The sequence below is a fragment of the Xyrauchen texanus genome, chromosome 30, assembly GCF_025860055.1.
Source record: "Xyrauchen texanus isolate HMW12.3.18 chromosome 30, RBS_HiC_50CHRs, whole genome shotgun sequence".
Taxonomy (NCBI): domain Eukaryota; kingdom Metazoa; phylum Chordata; class Actinopteri; order Cypriniformes; family Catostomidae; genus Xyrauchen; species Xyrauchen texanus.
In genome coordinates, this window is record NC_068305.1 from 29,549,519 (window position 1) to 29,568,284 (window position 18,766).

General features: G+C 37.0%; 3 protein-coding genes across 4 annotated transcripts in view; 2 read left to right on the plus strand and 1 right to left on the minus strand.

Moving 5' to 3' along the window:
• Positions 1-76: 76 nt before the first annotated feature.
• ppil6 (peptidylprolyl isomerase (cyclophilin)-like 6) lies at positions 77-2,605 on the plus strand. Its single transcript, XM_052098511.1, has 8 exons — positions 77-205; positions 296-391; positions 481-669; positions 1,233-1,295; positions 1,401-1,548; positions 1,642-1,701; positions 1,920-2,055; positions 2,281-2,605. The coding sequence occupies exons 1-8, from the start codon at positions 77-79 to the stop codon at positions 2,390-2,392; spliced, it is 933 nt and encodes a 310-aa protein (XP_051954471.1). The 3' UTR covers positions 2,393-2,605.
• Positions 2,606-3,531: 926 nt separating this feature from the next.
• On the plus strand, positions 3,532-7,033 carry LOC127623933 (small RNA 2'-O-methyltransferase-like). The gene is made up of 6 exons (XM_052098512.1): positions 3,532-3,627; positions 3,788-3,903; positions 5,126-5,260; positions 5,381-5,563; positions 5,675-5,855; positions 6,659-7,033. The coding sequence occupies exons 1-6, from the start codon at positions 3,532-3,534 to the stop codon at positions 7,031-7,033; spliced, it is 1,086 nt and encodes a 361-aa protein (XP_051954472.1).
• Positions 7,034-7,374: 341 nt separating this feature from the next.
• The window catches only part of LOC127624433 (protein FAM102B-like), a 37,801-nt gene continuing 26,409 nt past the window's right edge, over positions 7,375-18,766 (minus strand). The window contains exons 7-11 of one of the 2 annotated variants that reach the window (XM_052099253.1): positions 15,314-15,409; positions 11,216-11,420; positions 10,900-11,036; positions 10,096-10,165; positions 7,375-9,626 (exon numbers count right to left, since the gene is read on the minus strand). In XM_052099253.1, the coding sequence (XP_051955213.1) occupies positions 9,584-9,626; positions 10,096-10,165; positions 10,900-11,036; positions 11,216-11,420; positions 15,314-15,409 (551 nt within the window). In that variant the 3' untranslated portion in view covers positions 7,375-9,583. The remainder of the gene's footprint in view (positions 9,627-10,095; positions 10,166-10,899; positions 11,037-11,215; positions 11,421-15,313; positions 15,410-18,766) is intronic. The other variant, XM_052099254.1, reaches the window with a different exon arrangement.

The following is an 18,766-nucleotide window of genomic DNA, read 5'->3' on the forward strand; positions in this document are numbered from 1 at the left end:
GAACATTGAAAGCGCCCGAAGTTGAAGAAACCCATAAACACAAAAATGGACTTTTACTGAACTGTGCGTCATCGTAATGCGCCTTAGCTCGGTTACCTTGGGAACGGGACGCTCACAACACATCAACATGGAACCCGCTTTACATTTAGAGATAGTCGGTCTGATGAACAAACATAATTTTCAAGTAGCCAAAAGCATTGTGGAGGTAAAATATTTCTGACAACTTTGCATGTAGCCTATTACACGTTGTGAACTGTGCAAACATGATCACCAAATCTAATGTCTCCACTTATAGGGATTGAAAAATAAATTCCCGGGTTCTTTTGATGATCCAGCTATTCGTCCTCTGCTAGAATGCGACTGGCATGTGTATTTATCGAATAAAAAAAGGGTAAGGTGCCCATCTACTACGTAATCTTTTATTGTTTTCATCATGGCTTGATTGTCCAAAGAGATTAAATACCTACGTCAACTTTCAAGGAGCTGAAAGGAGAGGTTTGGCAGTACACAGGCTGTCTTATGTGCTTTGTTAACGGTCAGTTGCTCGGTGATGAGAGGAAGCTGTCCAGCTGGGCTGAGCGAGAGTGGAAGTTTTCCTTCCATCGACCACAAGCGCTGTTTATTGCACTGGCTGATGAGTATTACTCCAAAAACCTGCGCCGCACCGGGGTAAATATAATCCAAACAAGAGAGTGAAACCGAAGCTTAAAGGAATAGTGCACCCAAAAATGAAAATCAACTACTGACCCTCATTCCATCCCAGATGTGAATGGCTTTCTTTCTTCTGCAGAACATAAACGAATTTTTTTAGAAGAATATTTAAGGGCTGTAGGTCCCACAATACAAGTGAATAGGTACCAGAATTTTGGCATTTTGCCACAAATGCCGTTGATTGAGCATAATTGACATCAGAATACTCAGAATATTATTTAAAGGAGGGGTTCTGTCATCATTTATTTACCCATATGTTGTTCCAAACTCGTATGACTTTCTGTCTTCCATGGAACACAAAAAGAAATGTTAGGCATTATAGCTTCAGTCACCTTTTTCTTCCTATTATATGAAAAAAAAAAAAAAGAAGAGAGAGAGAGAAGATGCAGTGGAAGTGAATGGTGATTTGGGTGAACTAATCCAATGAATGAATAACAATTGTTGAAACCTATTTGACTAGTCATGTTTTGAAACCATACCTCAAAGGTGTACAAGATCCTTTCTCTCTTTCACCACCACAGCATATTTTTGTTTATATGGATATCGAATGCGGTGGCGAGGCAGTTGGAAGACTGCTTTTTGAGGTAAGGAGATCTTCTCTCTCTAGGTGAGGCAAGCTACTGTAGAAGCAAATATTTATAACATTCATTAACCCTGTCTAGAGCTTTTAAATGTCATATTTGTGTCAGCTGTTCTCAGACCTGTGTCCAAAGACGTGCAATAATTTTAAGGCCCTGTGCACTGGAGAAGCAGGCTTGTCCAAGAATAATCTTGAGTTAAGCTATAAGGGTTCAATTTTCTACAGAGTTGTGCCACATGGCTGGGTACAGGGTGGAGGTAAGAGGCTGTTGTACATACACATATGCATATACAATACCATTAAATCTTGTGACTTTATATACTTAATCGCTTTTGCGGTTTCTGTTACAGATATATCACCTGGAAATAAAGGCACTGGGGGAGAATCTATCTATGGCCCAACATTTGAGGGTACAGGCTAGGGTGCCAGAATAGTCAGAAACTGCCCTATACTTATGAACAAACAGTTCAAATGCAGGACAAATTTTGTTGCTAAGACTCAAATACTTTGATATTTTGCATGACACTGAATTCACGCCGCTAGGTGTCAGTATAAGTCCAACATAAACTTGTTTACCTACTTTTTTCCATAGGCCTACACATGTAGAAATAACAATTCTCTCCTCTAGATGAGAATTTTATTGTATCCCACAACAAGCGTGGTGTCCTGGGAATGGCTAACCAAGGTCCTCATAGCAATGGCTCTCAGTTCTACATTACGCTACAGCCAGCCTCCTGGATGGACCACAAATATGTGGCTTTTGGGTAAATGACTTGCAGAATATAACTGCACTGGTTTAACAACTGACAAAATACACAAGATGTACTGCAATGAGAAAGCTACAATTACGAGACCTTGATATTGGCTTTGTATATTTAATCAAATGTTATATCGAGGAAGACCTGGGTAAATGCCCAATGAAGACCATTGCTACTTACCACTGTTTCAAGATCCAATGTTTGTGTCAGAGATTTATCTTTCTTTCCCAGGCAACTCGTTGAAGGTACAGAGGTTCTAAAGAGACTAGAGGAAGTACCCACCTACAATGAGAGGCCTAAACAGGACTGCAAAATAATAGCATGTGGAGTGTTCGAGCCCTGAGTGATCACATATTTGTAGATCAATCAAGCAATGCAAAATACGTTTTTTACATGACTATTATTTGTAATGTATGAAATGGCGTTGTTCTTGTCTATGTGAAGTGCACACAAAAGTGTTTGTTAATTAGCCCACACAATATTTTGCACATTTAAAAAAATAAAAAATAAAATAAATAATGACTTAAAATTAAAGGAATAGTTCACCCCAAACTGATTAGTGGTACATTTGTTTTTTTGTAATTTAAAGGAATTGTTCACCCAAAATGTATTAGTGGTACATTTGTTTTTTGTAATTTAAAGGAATAGTTCACACAAAAAATTAAATTCTCTCATCATTTACCACATGCCATCCCAGATGTGTATGACTTTCCTTATTCTTTCTATATTACAGATTTACAGAAAAGTGCCTCACAAACACCCAGTGAGCAAGTGTGAAAAAAAAAACGAATAGATTGATTTGTTTGTTAATTAAACATAATTATGGGATATTTCAAGAAATGTAATATAATGATTATATTATCATTAAATACAGCTTAATAAAGACAATGATTTACATCAATGGCATTTTTTAACCAACCACACAATAGTTTTTGCACATTCATCAAATATAATAAATGTTACAGAATTATATAAAATGTTTTATATAATTATTATTATTATATTATTATATATAGGCCTATATATATATATAACTAAAATCAACATATATATATATATATATATATATATATATATATATATATATATATATATATATATATATAAAAATATATATATTTACACTGGCGACCTGTCCAGGGTGTCCCCCGCCTTTCGCCCAATGTTAGCTGGGATAGGCTCCAGCCCCCCGCGACCCTGTACACAGGATAAGCGGTTGACGATGGATGGATGGATATATATTTACCTATTTTTAAAAATCACTGTTACAATTATATTTTGATTTGCGATAAATTATTTTACTTTAAAAACAACTAAATCAACACAGGTCCTGCTACGTTGTCTTTGCTTCCACGGACCTTGGCGAAGACTGCAGTGTGCTTGAATAAAAACACACCAAACTCACACAGCTGAGCTGAAGTGTCTACACTCCATAACAGACTTCTGGCATTTGTTTGATGAGGACGGAAAGCCGGCCTAAACATGACACACATCATCACCACGCCGTTTTCTCCTCCGCTGTACATACAGAGATACCAGTTTGTTATTGATTACGTGAGAACTTACCGACCTAGAAAGGTAAATACAGTCAAATTTACGTTCAAATTTGAGTAGTGCTGGATTTCGTTGGAGAGATTGGACGCTTTGTGAACTAACTTGCTAATCAATCAATAGTCTCGAGCTTCAATGTTTGTTTTAAATCACCGTAACTGGATTTGATCGATTTCTCCATCCACAGGTCATCGATTTTGGATGCGCTGAATGTGGCCTGCTGAAGAAGCTGAAGTTTCATCGCAACGGTATACAGACACTAGTGGGGGTTGATATCGACAGAGCTGTCCTCCTCAAAAGAATGTACGTTTCTCCTCTTGCACATGGCACTGTCCATGAAAAACGCGTAGTTTGGTGTCCAATTTGTATTTATTTATTTAGCATTAGAGGCGTTTTTTGTTGTTGTTGTTGTTGTTGTTGTGAGAACCACTGTCAAAAACTGACGGTTCCGTTGAATATTTGCTCCCGGATTTGATTTTCATGGGCATAAGACCTTTTATCTCTTATCATATACAATGATATACCCTGTGCAGTCTAATACATCTTTTTACATTTTTTTTTAATTAAATCTTGTTTAATTTTAATGAGCATGGGAGGAAGACAAGTAAATATATAGCCAATGTAGTGGTACATTTTTTATTTGCAATTTAAAGGAATAGTTCACCCAAAATAAAAACTGATTTATATAAGAATATCTCAGCTCTGTAGGTCCATACAATTCATGTTAAATGTTTCCAGGATTTTGAAGCTCCAAAAAGCACATAAAGTCAGCATAAAATTAATTCATAGGTCTCCAGTGTTTAAATCCATGTCTTCAGAAGCAGTAAGTGTGAATGTGAAACAGATCAATAAGTAAATCCTTTTTTATTATTAATCTACTTTCAAACAGCCCTTCTATGCAAGTTCACAAGATTTCTTTTGTTTTTTATTGATTTACATTAATTGTGCATATCGCCACCTACTGGGCTGTTGTGCAATAATGAATTATTTATTCTTTTCTTTTGCTTTATCCCTCAAATTTTTTAATTTCTCCTCCTTTATCCAGTAGGGGGAGATATGCACGAAGAATGCAAATCGCTAAAATCTCGGTCCTCTTGTGAATGTACATTGGAGGGCTGGTGAAAGTGTAGATTTATAGCAATAAAGGACTTAAATATTGAACTCACACACACCTATCATATAGATTCTGAAGATATGGATTTAACCACTGGAGTTTTATGGATTACTTTATGTGCTTTTTGACATTCAAAGTTCTGGCCAGGCCACCATTTACTTGCTTTGAATGGACAAACAGAGTGGCGATATTGTTCTAAAAATCTTTGTTTGTGTCCAGCTGAAGGAAAGTAATTCATCTGGGATTATATTAGGGTGAGTAAATGATGAGAACATTTGTTTTTGGGTGAACTTTAACCATTTTGTTTAATATTTAATTATATTGCTGCAAAGTTTGGTTAAAGGGTTTGAAAAATGTATAAAATTATATACAAATAAATAACAATTTAGCTCAAAAGTGCATTTTTGCTAGGTGTACATTGGCACCACTTATGAGTGATTACCTTCAGCCAAGCGATGGGCCTTTGACTGTTGAGCTGTACGAAGGCTCAGTCACAGAGAGGGAACCATGCACCAGAGGATTTGATCTTGTGACATGTGTTGAGTTGTGAGTGTTCCACTTCTTTTGTTTCTCTAGCAAAGAAGTTCCTATACAACTAGATTTAATTTAAAATGGCATGTTCTACCAGAAATGTGTGAAATATAACATTACCTCTTTACCATGAAGAATCGAACACCTGGAGCTTGGGGATGTGGAGAGCTTTTCAGAGGTTGTGTTTGGGTACATGGCACCAGGTGCTGTGATTGTCAGCACACCTAACGCAGAGTTCAACCCATTGCTGCCAGGTCTGAGAGGCTTTAGAAACCATGATCACAAGTTTGAGTGGAGCAGAGCTGAGTTTCAGGCTTGGTAGGCAAATGTTCTATATCTGAACTGATTCTACAAGGCATCAACACATGCACCAATGTTACCGGTTAACAGTTTATCAGGCCAAAAAGTTGTCCTAATTATCTCTCTTAGGGCTCACAGAGTTTGTGAAGAATATGGCTACTCAGTGCAGTTCACTGGAGTTGGAGAAGCCCTTGGCCACTGGAGAGATGTGGGATTCTGCACTCAGATTGGTGTGTTCAAGAGGAATTTTGATGGGCTAAATTGGTCCATGACCAACACTGAACGTTCTGAACCCTCCGTGTACAGACTGGTGAGGGTCTTTAACTCTTTTTCTGATGAGATGTTGCATATGCATTTCCTTATTTGTTTAAAGTGGTCATCCCATACTTTAAGAAAAAAAAAAGTAATTTTTATTTGTATAGCACTTTTCACAACACGCATTGTTTCAAAGCAGCTTTACAGAAAATCATGTTATCACTTTAGTCCAGGTTAGTAAAGATTTTGTTTTCCACCAAAAACGGTCCCAATTTTGTTTTTCAACACCATTTCCCACCTTCTCTCTTCTCAAAAATAAACAGGTAGGTTTTTTTTTTTTGCCTCTGTGCCTTTAATATACACCCCCTTCACATATGAAATGAGAAAACGTTTGCATCACTCATGTGCGGGATGCAGGTCTGAGATAGAAAAAAATATCGTCAAATGTAGTTTTTTTTAACAGCCCCACCCTTCAATAAAACCCTCTTTGCAAAACCTACATAACATTGAAAAGGCCACAAATCCGGACTGAAATGTGTATTAGAAACTGTTAAGATCAAACTGAATTGATCAGGGACATTGATCAAAATAAATATCAGCTACTATTTCTTAAGTTGGGATTCTTAACTAGGATGAGCAGCATGTGCTACACAGCCCAAAAAACAGAAAAGTTTGGCAAACTTCCTTATTTTTACTCTTATTAGTGCTTCTAGTGTACTGTATGTATGTATATACCTCACTGCGACAGGGCGGGCCAAGTTACTGAACACAGAATAGGTGTTATTGACATGTAAATGTGGGCATCACATGTAATTATTTTGTCATGTCATCGCTTTCTCTTTACCGTTCCTCATTTAGTTGTACAAAGTGGCGTATCCGAGCCTGTACGATAACAACATCTACCAGAAGACTTTGGTTAATGAGGTCCTATATGAGGCAGAACACCTGAGACAGGAATGGCTCAAGAGTGAGAACAAGGATTCTAACAACAATTCACATCGCTACTATCATCCATCAATGGAAACAGTACAGTATGGGGCTGAAGGGGGTGCAGTTGTGTGGCAACCTGTTTACCAGAAGAGCGGCGCCATTTTTGTGCCCTTGCCATGTATATGGCCCAGCCCCAGAGTGAGAGCGCTGTGTGGCACAGCGCAGCAACTCAGGGAGGAACTTCTGGAGGACACGCAGGTAAGGCTTAGTGCTGATGGAACAGTTAATCCTGCCTCCCAATGATGAGGAGGAAGAAAAGAAAAAGAAGAGGAGGAATTGAAAACAGTATCGCAAGTAACAGACAATGTAGAGGAGGACAGGGAGCTTGAGAGTTATGGAAATGTATAACAAAGCTTTGTAACCAGAATCAAAAGTAGGAAGTTGTGCTTATTGTTTACAGCTTACCAGATGTTTGTTAGAAAAGAATGGACCATATTTTATGGCTTGATCTGTGATCGATGGAGATGTTCTTGGGGGAAAATTACCCTTAAACATTCTCATGTCCCATAGGACATAAAAAGTAATAAAAGATGCATCAAGTTTTGAAAATGTGACACTTTTTTTTTTTTTTTAAATGTACTGGTTTTATTGAACAGTGCATGGTACATACCTTACCAGCATCATAACAGAACACATGGCATGGAAGCCACAATGGGTCTAAAGTTAGAACACAACATTGCAAAACAGTCAAAAGCAATGTCACCCTTAAACATCAGAAACGGTACAATTACAAGGACCAAAACTTCACAGAAGAGATAAAGCCACCATGTTTTTTACAACATGTAAAGTACCAGGACCAACTTATAGACTATGTAAGAGTAACTAGGGAAGAAATGTGGGGGGAAAGGGCTGAAGTCTCTAACAGAGTGGCGCATATGAAACTATGTGCGAAATGTGCATCTTGACAGGTTTAACAGTATCACTAAATCACAAATACATAAAAATAGACTTTAATTTTGGCAGTAGATAGATTAAAATTGTAAAAATCAAGTTCTAAAGAACCAAGCACACATAATTCATATCACATTATTTTTTGAAATAATGATTATTTTTATGTCTGTGGACTGGAATTAATGAAAAAAGCTGAAAGATCTAAATATCCTCTGAATAGCCTGTCTTACTATTTGCACACATTTGAATTGTGGTGCTTTAAAAGTTTGTGCAGTAAAAATTAAGATAAAATTATAAACCTGAGATGTGCAGTTGAGTTTACTATTGATTCCAAGTTTCCCATCAGGGTTCTTTAGTGTTTGGAACTTCACGGCCTGGTGGAGATGTTTGGGATATGCGATAGCCAAGTTAACACATAAGGCTGGATGCTTCAGACACATCGAGTAAGTGTGACATCCATGCATTTCTACACTAAAACTTTTACGTTAATTCTAGACAATTATGATATTATCATGTGCTACAAACAGACTGTACACACTCGCTCAATCCTCACATGCACAACATCACAGAGGCAAGTGTATTTATTATATCTATAATGCAGTGAATGGCTTCCGAGAAGATATAGACATACAGTCACATAGAACTAGATAAGCAATAAGTTATGATTTTATATCTTCTGATTTGCCCTACAGAGATACTTCAGCACTGAATCATTAAGATAGATATTAAAATAGCTTAATTTAAGTGATACATCAAGTACTACAAAAAGTTGTTGTACTGTTATGGCAGATGAGTTTTTTATATAGAGGACTAGAAGAGCTACATAATTCTTGCTGACGTTATCTCAAGAGCCCTGTGCTAAACAGCTCAATTTCAAGCATTGTTGAGGTGGTTAAATGCTTCATTCTCTGCGTAGCTTAGCTTTAGAACAACTAGGCTGATTTTGTCCCTGCATGAAAGCTGGCACATTTACGTGACGTCATAAATGGTGCTATTCACCTGCTTGGATCTGAAGTAGCAAATGGGTCAAGAAATCAAACTGCAAAATTACCACATATCTACATACAACACAGCAGTTGGAGTTTTATATATTCATTTAAATTCAGCTAGTCAAGCTGAAAGTCCTCATTTTGCAACAAATAAAGAACAGAACAAATACATATTTAACATGTATGGATTAACTTGATCATTAGTCATGACAACAACAGTTTAGCCTTTAAAACTCCCAACACTCCTGAAGATACAGAATGAACTCCCATGTAAAGAGTCCTTCAATTCAAAGTGCTTTTCAAATGGACAATTTTTTTCAAGTCTGAAAACGGCACCATCTGTCAAACGGATCACGGAGCACACACAGTGAGACAAATTGCTGACAGTTATTATCATAGTGCTGAATGGGTTAGGAAAGTTTGATTTCCATTCGTATAGTAAAGCAATGACAGAATATCAGCTAAAGGAGTGTATACCAGCATAAAGAGGTCACCTTCATCTGCAGATAGAGTATACACCTCACGCATGTACACAGTGGTGTGAAAATGTATACTCCATCAAATACTACAGACAGATTCCTTACAATGGCTCACAAATATAAAATACAGAGATCTTATCACAAAACAGCACTAGGAAAGGTAATTAGGTAAAAAAAAAATACTGTTACTGTTTGCAATGCAGATGCACCTCACAGTGAAACACAGACAGCAATAATGGCAGTCTCATATATATGTAGCCAGCAGACGGCACCGTTTCATCGAAAGGCTGAATTAGGTTCGGGACAACCGCTCATGACATGAGGAGACGAAAAGTCTGTCTTCGTCCCTCCTTCCTCCTCTCCCCTCGCTCTCTCTCTCCTCCCACGAAACAGACTTTGCTTTTTGACACTTTTCCATCTGGCAGCTCCCAACCCTAGCGTTTGATCACCACCTGTTCATAGGCACCAGCTCCAACCCTGAAATGAGTAGAAATCAGCAATTACATACATCCTGGTCTATGGCTGCCCAGTAAATGCACTGGTTTCCATTTTTAGAGCATGCAGGGAATATCAGCTTATTGGCTGAAACTGCTGTTATTTAAACTAATGATTGACTGATATGTAATTTAATTGGCCAATCAATACTAGAAATCAAGGTGGCCAATTGCATTTATACATGTATACAATTAAAATGCGAATTACACCAAAAAAATGTGTTTATTTAAAACAAACACTTATTTAACATTAAATTTACTCATAATTCACAACAAAAATTTTTTTTTAAATGTGCACTATCCAATGACAAATCCATTGTTTGATTTCGGAACTTACACTACGGGGAATGAAAAGTGTTAATCGTGTTAATGTCAATAATCTCAATATGGCCAAATATCGTCTGATTAATCAGCCTGGCCAATATATAATGATCTCACATATTTAAAATCACCTGGCAGGAAGGTGGTGGCTACCAAGTGCTGTGCTTCCACCAGGACCTACAAACAAGCGCAGGCCTTCCTCTGAAACACACACACACACTCAAATTAGATATTGCCTCCAATTCTCATGCAACAAGTCTTGACTTCTCTGGGGAATACAAAATCGAAATTGGTCCAATTCTAATGAGAATCTGTTGTCAGGACATCTAATTATAATTCAAAACATAATAGCACACATAACTAGAGACGTGCTTTGGCACAGATACATTTCAATACATCAAACAGTTGCAGCTGCTACCAGTAAACATTGCTTCCAACAAAATATCCCCTATTTCTAGCTCTGGCCCTATTTTTAGTTATATTCTCTGGTGTGCCCAGCAGGTTTCTACAGTGAAACTGCATACAGTTGTCTGGAATCAATACACTGTTCACTTAGGTTGCAAGGCTTAATGCACAGATCCAATCTTTTCACATATACTGTATGGTTTTATGTCCCACCTGTTTTTTACATTAATACCCCACAAAGACGCACTAGGCTGACAATAGCACTATTTAGCATTTGTAGTTAGCTTTTTAGTTGTAAGCCTCTTTATGCAATCCTTATGAGTCCGAAGATCAGATCTGTGCCAGAAGCAGGTGGAAAAAAAATCTGAATTGGTTGAAAGTGTAAATGCAGCCTTTGGGTAATGAGAACAAGAAATATTTTAAGAGAAGGACATTATAGTCAGATATATATGGAAAACTGTATATGGAAATGGTAAGAATTTGCAACACATGCAATGTCTTCTAATAAAAGAAGTTGTTGCATTTGTTACCTTCAGCACTGGAGTCCAGCAGACTGTGGGTGAAATCCTGGCTCTGTAGGATCTTCTCTACTACATCATCAGCATCCACACGTGTGGCATCCACCCTCTTTAGCTGAGACTCCATCGAGTCCTGCTTCACTGGATACCTTTGTGTATGTGAGGAAATAAATCTGATAAGTAGCTGACAATTTCTCTATACACATTAGAATCTCATTTAATAATGCTGCTTTCATTGCAAGCTCAGATCCCAAATGCATTGATCACATTCATTTCATTTACTGCATCTAAACGTGTTGAAGATAGTGCAGGCAGCAGTCTGGCTGACCTGCTGGCTGCTCTGTCAGGAGTTGATGGGTGTTCAGACACAGCAGCACAGACTCCCGGGGCTGTAGGGGGTTCTGTAGTTTGGTCACTCTCCTCACTAGGCTCAGGGATGCTGGCAATGCCAGTAGAAGCACTGCCCACCGAAGTGTTTCTCCTGTGAGAGAACTCCGACAGACTGGAGGAACGTGAATGACTCGTACTATAGCCTGAGACACAAGACACAAAGTTGTTTTCAAATTAAAATTATTTTATTAAAAAGTGTATGTTTGCAGCTAGGGGTGTAAATCGCAAGTTTCATCACGATATGCTCTTATTTCGATTTTCTTCAATCCAAAAGTTTGCCTTCAGGGTGGGCAGCCACCCTTGGTCCCCTGATGAGCGGTTGGCCCACAAAGGAGTTCCAAAAGGAAACAGAAAAAAACCCAATGAAAAACAAGTGGGAATACTCAGAATCGATGACTTCCCATTGTTGGTTATTTGATCGATGGATCGTTACACCCCTAATAACAGCTTTTAAATTTTTTTAATAAAACACAGCAAATCAAAGCAGCAACCCTGAAAAATTCACTACTAAATCGGTTATAGGTTCTACAGATATGTGGCACCATTTGGTGGGTCTCTAAAGTATAGCACACATCAATGGCGTCATTTAACAAGAATTAGTTTTCACACGTAAACTACACACACTAACATAACGTATTGTTAGAATACTGTAAATTACTCAACTTTTATCTATTAAGGCGTGGTAACATTTAACTTTGCATTGCAAAATTGCACGGCCAAAATAGTAATCTCATTGGGAATCAGAGTGATATTGAATTTTGCATGATGGACTTCCGGTGGCATTTTAAGCTTAATATTTATATCCCAAAATTAAAATTATTTAATACATTTGTGACCAATTAATTCTAATATTCCAAATATGTGTGTATACATATATACATACACACACACGCACGCATGCATGCACACACCGGCCACTTTATTAGGTACACCTGTACTACTTATACATGCGATTATCTAATCAGCCAATCGTATGGCAGCAGTGTAATGTATAAAATCATGCAGAAATGGGTCAGGAGCTTCAGTTAATGTTCACATCAAGCATCAGATTGGGGAAAAAATTTGATCTCAGTGATTTAGACCGTAGCATGATTGTTGGTGCCAGACGGGCTGGTTTGAGAATTTCTGTAAAACTGATCTCCTGGGATTTTCACGCACAACAGTCTCTAGCATCTATAGAAAATGGTGCAAAAAACAACCAGTGAGTGGCAGTTCTTTGGACAAAAACGCCTTGTTCGTGAGAGAGGTCAAAGGACAATGGCCAAACTGGCCCAAGGTGACAGTAACTTGGATAACCCCTCTGTGCAATTGTAGTGAGCAGAATAGCATCTCAGAATGCACAACATGTCGAACCTTGAGGCGGATGGTCTACAACAGCAGAAAACACGCTGGGTTCCACTTTTGTCATTACATTTTTCCAATCATCTACCGTCCAGTTTTGGTGAGCCTGTGCCTACGGCACTCGGCCTGAGGCCGAATCACAGCAGTGCTGATATAGAGCCATATCTCTTGCTCGTGTGATATTGCTTAAATATATATATATATATATATGGCATAATAATAATACAATATTAATAATACATATTTTATCATTTATATAATTTAATGATCATTACAATTAAATGCAAAAATATTTTTTAATTACAGTTGAAGTCAGAAGTTTACATACACCTTAGCCAAATACATTTAAACAGTTCCCAATTCCTGACATTTAATCATAGAATACATTCCCTGTCTAAGGTCAGTTAGGATCACTACTTTATTTTAAAATGTGAAATGTCACAATAATAGTGGAGAAAATGATTGTTTTTTATTTCTTTCATCACATTCCCAGTGGGTCAGACGTTTACATTCACTTTGTTAGTATTTGGTAACATTGCCTTTAAATTGTTTAACTTTGATCAACATTTTGGGTAGCCTTCTATAAGCTTCTCACAATAAGCTGCTGGAATGTTGGCCCATTCCTCCAAACAGAACTGGTGTAACTGAGTAACCTCCTTGCTCACACAAGCTTTTTCAGTTCAGCCAACAAATTTCTATCAGACTGAGATTAGGGCTTTATGATGGCCACTCCAATACCTTGACATTGTTGTCCTTAAGCCATTTTGCCACAACTTGAGGTATGCTTGGGGTCATTGTCCATTTGGAAGACCCATTTGCGATAGAGCTTGAACTTCTATCTGATGTCTTTTAATTTTACCATGATGTCAAGCAAAGAGGCACTGAGGGGCCTTAAAATACATCCACAGGTACACCTCCAATTGTCTCAAATTAGTCTATCAGTAGATAAAGGCTAACTGCCTAAAGACTTGACATCATTTTCTGGAATTTTCCAAGCTGCTTAAAAGGCACAGTTAACTTAAGTGCATGTCAATTTATGACCCACTGGGATTGTGATCAATTAAAAGTAAAACATTCTGTCTGTAAACAATTGTTGGAAAAAATTACTCAAGTCATGGATAAAGTAGATGTTCTAAATGACTTGGCCAAACTGTAGTTTGCTAATATGAAATCTGTGGAGTGGTCAAAAAATTAGTTTTAATGGCTTCAACCTAAGAGAATGTAAACTTCTTACTTCATAAGCAGTTTCTTATTGAACATTTAAATATACAAAATCTGTATCTGTAGTGATCATATAAAAAAAATATCGGTTGATCTGTAACCTGAAAGAGACTCAACCAAACAAATCTGTTTTTATGAAGGACATAAAAAATACAAATAAAACATTAATCTGCACTGGAAATTCGCAGCCTACACTTTTTAAACCTTTAACAGATTAATCAATCACTGAGAAGGAATGGGACATTTAACACTCCCACCCAAACATGCTATTCAAGTTGCTGTCAAGCTGCAGAGCTTCATAAAGTGTACACGTCGTGACTAAAGGAGGCCAAATATCCACCAACACACAATTACACAGACAGCAATCACATATTTCCATTCAGAGACACGTGATGAGAACTTCTATAACTTTATGTCTTACACTTGAAAACCAGCTTTACACTTTTATGTGCTCTAATTCAAAAGGTCAAAGTGAGCAAATCTGTAATTGAATTTTTGAATAGCTTAATAAAATAGTGTTGTCCCCAGTATCTGTATGTGCTGAAGAAAGCAGTGTTATCAAACTAGGGACATCTAACCTAGATATTATATAATAGGCCAGAATCTTTCAGACAAGCAAAACAATTTGATTTTTTTAGCACATCCAACTTAAATATGTTTAGTTTTTTGTAGTCTGAACATCAATAAATAAATACAAATAAGTAAATAAATTATACTTTTCCAATCAATATTTATATGTGGCCTGAAATCATTAAATCATGATTAAAATCAAACTTAGTCTAAATGGTCCAATTTCAAGTACTTATTTTGTCTTTCAGAATATGACATGCAAGTAATGTAATAAAAAGTGTGAAATAGTGACTAGAGCTGTGTCGGAGTACAAACATTTTCAAACACTCTCAATAAGGGAATTATCTGATATTTACGATGTAGTGATTAGTGAATGAGTAAACGGATCAGCGATTTTGGAGACATGTATGAATTGCATAAAATGCCTCCTCACTGATGTTCTCTCATATGGCTTGTGAGTTCAGCACAGTGGTGAGATGTCAGGATAAGACATGAGCAGAGCCACAATTTCCAGTTTTCCAGACTTCTATTCCACTGTCTGAACAAACGGCTCACATTTAAAGATCAGATGTGAAAACCCCAAAAAAGTTAGAGTTAAGCACATAACAAAATATAATGTGTGCAAATGGATGTACAGTACACACTTACATATACACTCCATCATGCAGAATAGAGACACATGAGATGACACATAACAGCCTATGTGCAATGTAATTAAAAAATTATTTCAACATCTTGCAACAATATGGCATCATATCGATTGACAGTCTGACAATGTTAGAGCCAGACTAGCAGATAGTAAGAATTAGGCATACATTCATATCAAAGTCGAGCAAGACATCGGAGTTACAGCAAACCCAGATTAATTGATCAGAGAGAATTCAGAGAGAAAAGGAAAGCCTACCTGACACTTTGGACTGCTGACTAGCGTAACTGGACGTTCGAGAGTGTCCACACAGCCCCAGTTCATCAGGCAGAGAGCCACATTTCCCTGATGTCTCTGTGGACATAAGGGATTGAATAAGTCTTAATTTTAACCTGCTCAATTGATTTACACACCTACATGGGCTGCGTTGCCAATCTCAACTGTTCTTTTCCCATTTCCAACCTTGTACTCTTAGATTGTCTGCAATATGTTTGGTCTGATATCTCTGGCCCAAAATAATATCTATGGTTTTGTCCATTGAGTGTAGGTTTCGCTGGTGTATTATACTGTACTTGTGATTTCAGTATTCAAATCAGGACTGTTTGGAGGTCAATTAAATATTTTTGGGATGAGTAAACAAAAAGAGGATTTTCATGTAGTAGCAGTGCAGGATGTGCAAAACTGCATATTTTCGAGATTGACTAGTCGGTGGACTGTCTAAATGAATGGCTAGTTGGTCTTAAGGATGCCCGGAATTATTAGGCTGTTTTAGGGTCACATTCATGATTTAGATTTAAATACTTTTTAGAGATGCTTTTCTGAGAGGGAACTTGTAATGCTAGTCAGTGGCAGGTGACATTAAACAGAGGCATTTTCATTCTAGTATTCATGCAAATATATTATTCTAGTATTCAATTATTTTATTGGACAGAAATTCTATGCTCCTGAATGCAAGATGCCTTATCAATATTTTTGGCAGAAGAGAAAGACTACAAATGTATATATATACACATTACCTATCTCAGCTAGTTTTTTTTTCCTTCAACTTTTGTGAGTACACTAACATATTGATTACCTCAAAGCTAATAGAAATGGATTAAAAAGCAACATACTACAACGATTTGTATTTCTAATAAGGAAAATAACCAGATAAACTAACTGAACTCTCTCTGAACAAAAGGCTCAACTAATTAATTAAACAATTACCTCAGACAACAAGCTGCTTTTTGGCATCTTTCACACACAATGTCTTGTCTTCCATTACATTTTAGGAGAAAACAACCATTGATTTTGATTTTTAATTATCACAACTTTAAAACAAGTGGCACTGGGACCTACTTGATATGCCCCTAATTACAGTATATTTTAGGAATAATAAAGTTGTGGATGGAAGCACATCTGCTCTATATAATGTGCAGTCAGTCTTACTGTTTCACAAAGAGAGCAAAGTGGAGACCGGCACATGGCTAAATTATACATTAAAGACTGATGCATTCACCAGCCTCGGGACAGAAAAGGCATGCAGCATGTAAAAGGGGAACGGAGGATAAATGAGAGAGTGGGGGAAGAGAGAGAGCACTCTTCAAGCTTCCATTAGTATAGCAGCATCACATGAAACACACAGTCCCATTAGTTTCTATTGGAGTGATATGGACACAGGATTTATGAGAATCATCTTACAGTATTTGATTAGGACAAGCTGATTAGAGCAAATATGTTGAAACCAATTTCCCGAAATAAACTTAGATTAACTTCAGGAATTTCTTTACTGATAAAAATCAAAATCATCAAACAAATTTGGAATTACATATCTGTCTCCCACAGCACCCCAGAACACTAAAATGATTCCCTATGAGCAACTTGAATCCTATGCTGTTATTGGTCCAGAAGAGCTAACAAAAATGATCAAAACATAAAAATCAACAACATATGCTAGACCCAATACCTACTGAACTCCTAAAAGAGGCATTTCCTGTAATTGCAGAACCCCTTCTTAATATTAACTCCTCATCATCCTTAGTGCATGTCCCAATAAACTTTCAATTGGCAGTTATCAAACTGCTTATCCAGAAACCACAGCTTGATCCAGGAGAATTGGCTATTTATATACCGATTTGAAATCACCCATTTATGTCGAAAAAACTATAAAAAGGTAGCCCTCACAATTGTTAATTTTTTAAATAGAAATGGTATATATATATGAAAAATTTCAGTCAGGATTTAGACTCCATCATAGTACAGAGACTACACTTATCAGAGTTACAAATTACTTGCTCTTATCATCTGATCGCAGCTGCATTTCTCTTCTAGTGCTCTTAGATCTTAGTGCTGCCTTCGGATCATAGATAATGACATTCTCTTAGATAGGCTTGAGAATTATGTTGGCATTTGTGGACAGGCATCAGCTTGGTTTAGGTCCCATCTCTGACCGCTACCACTTTGTCTGTGTAAATGAGGAACTGTCAGATCAAACTAAAGTGAAATATGGAGTGCCACAGGGATCAGTTTTAAGGCCTCTACTTTCTCCCTACATATGATCCCCTGGGAGTCATTATCAGGAACCACGGAATTAGTTTCACTGTTTTGCCGACACTACGCAACTTTATATTTCTTCAAAACCTCATCAAATTCCACAATTTTCTAAATTAACAGTGTTTTTTAAATTATATTGGTGGATGGCTAGAAATGTTCTTCTACTCAATTCCGATAAAACACAAGTACTAATTATTGGAACAAAAACTTCAAAAAATAAAATGCTAAAATATAATCTGATTTCTGATGGATGTACTGTAACGTAAACTTCTACAGCATAACATTTTATTTTAAGGGTTTTACATTTGATAGCAATCTAAACTTTGAAAAGCAAATCTCCAATATTTGTAGAACTGCATTATTAATTACATTATTATAAATAAACTTCAGTAGGTTCAAAATGCAGCAGCTAGAGTGCTAACTAGAACCAATAAATATGCTCATATCAGCCCCATTTTATCTGCGTTAATTTGACTACCTGTTAAGTTTCGTATTGATTTTTCAATTCTGTTAAATTACTTACAAAGCTTTGAATGGTCTAGCTACAAATTACCTCCTATCATGCTATAATCCATCAGGCTCACTACGATCGCAAAACTCTGGCCTGTTAACAATACCGAGAATATAAAAATCCACAAAAGGAGGGAGATCATTTTCATATTTGGCTCCTAAACTATGGAATAGTCTTCCAAGCGTTCGGAACTCGAACGCCCTCTCTAAGTTTCAGTCTAGACTAAAGACTTGTCTATTTAGCCAGGCATACACCAAATGTATCCCTCAATTCATAGTAATGCTGCTTTAGTTAGGTCTGCTGGAACCGAAAACACTTCTCCTATTCTGCAACCCTGCTTTACAGTGAATGGCATCTACGCTAATTTGATGTCACGGCCCCCACAAAGCCCCCCCCCCCTCGTTTTAAAGGCAAAGATGGACACACCGAATATTTATTTAGCTTTTTTGTCTAGACTTTGTATGACATTAAGTGATAAATGGAAAATATTTGTCATTATTTTTGTAGATATCTTCACTATGCAACATTTTTGACAAATGCCTAAAACTTTTGCAGAGAACTGTTTATCAACTTGGCCAAAGAGATTCAACAACTCTCAAAAAAAAAAAAAAAAAACTACACAGAAAATGAATTAACCACTAACAAAAGCCTTCATCTGCCAAAATCAA

What these genes read in the sequence shown, in the direction of transcription:
- LOC127623933 (XM_052098512.1), top strand. Translation starts at nt 3,532, where the DNA reads ATGACACACATCATCACCACGCCGTTTTCTCCTCCGCTGTACATACAG. An exon ending in CTTGTGACATGTGTTGAGTT is followed by an intron (nt 5,261 to 5,380) that starts GTGAGTGTTCCA and finishes TTTACCATGAAG; the next exon opens with AATCGAACACCTGGAGCTTG. An exon ending in AACCCTCCGTGTACAGACTG is followed by an intron (nt 5,856 to 6,658) that starts GTGAGGGTCTTT and finishes TTCCTCATTTAG; the next exon opens with TTGTACAAAGTGGCGTATCC.
- ppil6 (XM_052098511.1), top strand. Translation starts at nt 77, where the DNA reads ATGCGCCTTAGCTCGGTTACCTTGGGAACGGGACGCTCACAACACATC. An exon ending in TAGCCAAAAGCATTGTGGAG is followed by an intron (nt 206 to 295) that starts GTAAAATATTTC and finishes CTCCACTTATAG; the next exon opens with GGATTGAAAAATAAATTCCC. An exon ending in CTATGGCCCAACATTTGAGG is followed by an intron (nt 1,702 to 1,919) that starts GTACAGGCTAGG and finishes TCTCTCCTCTAG; the next exon opens with ATGAGAATTTTATTGTATCC.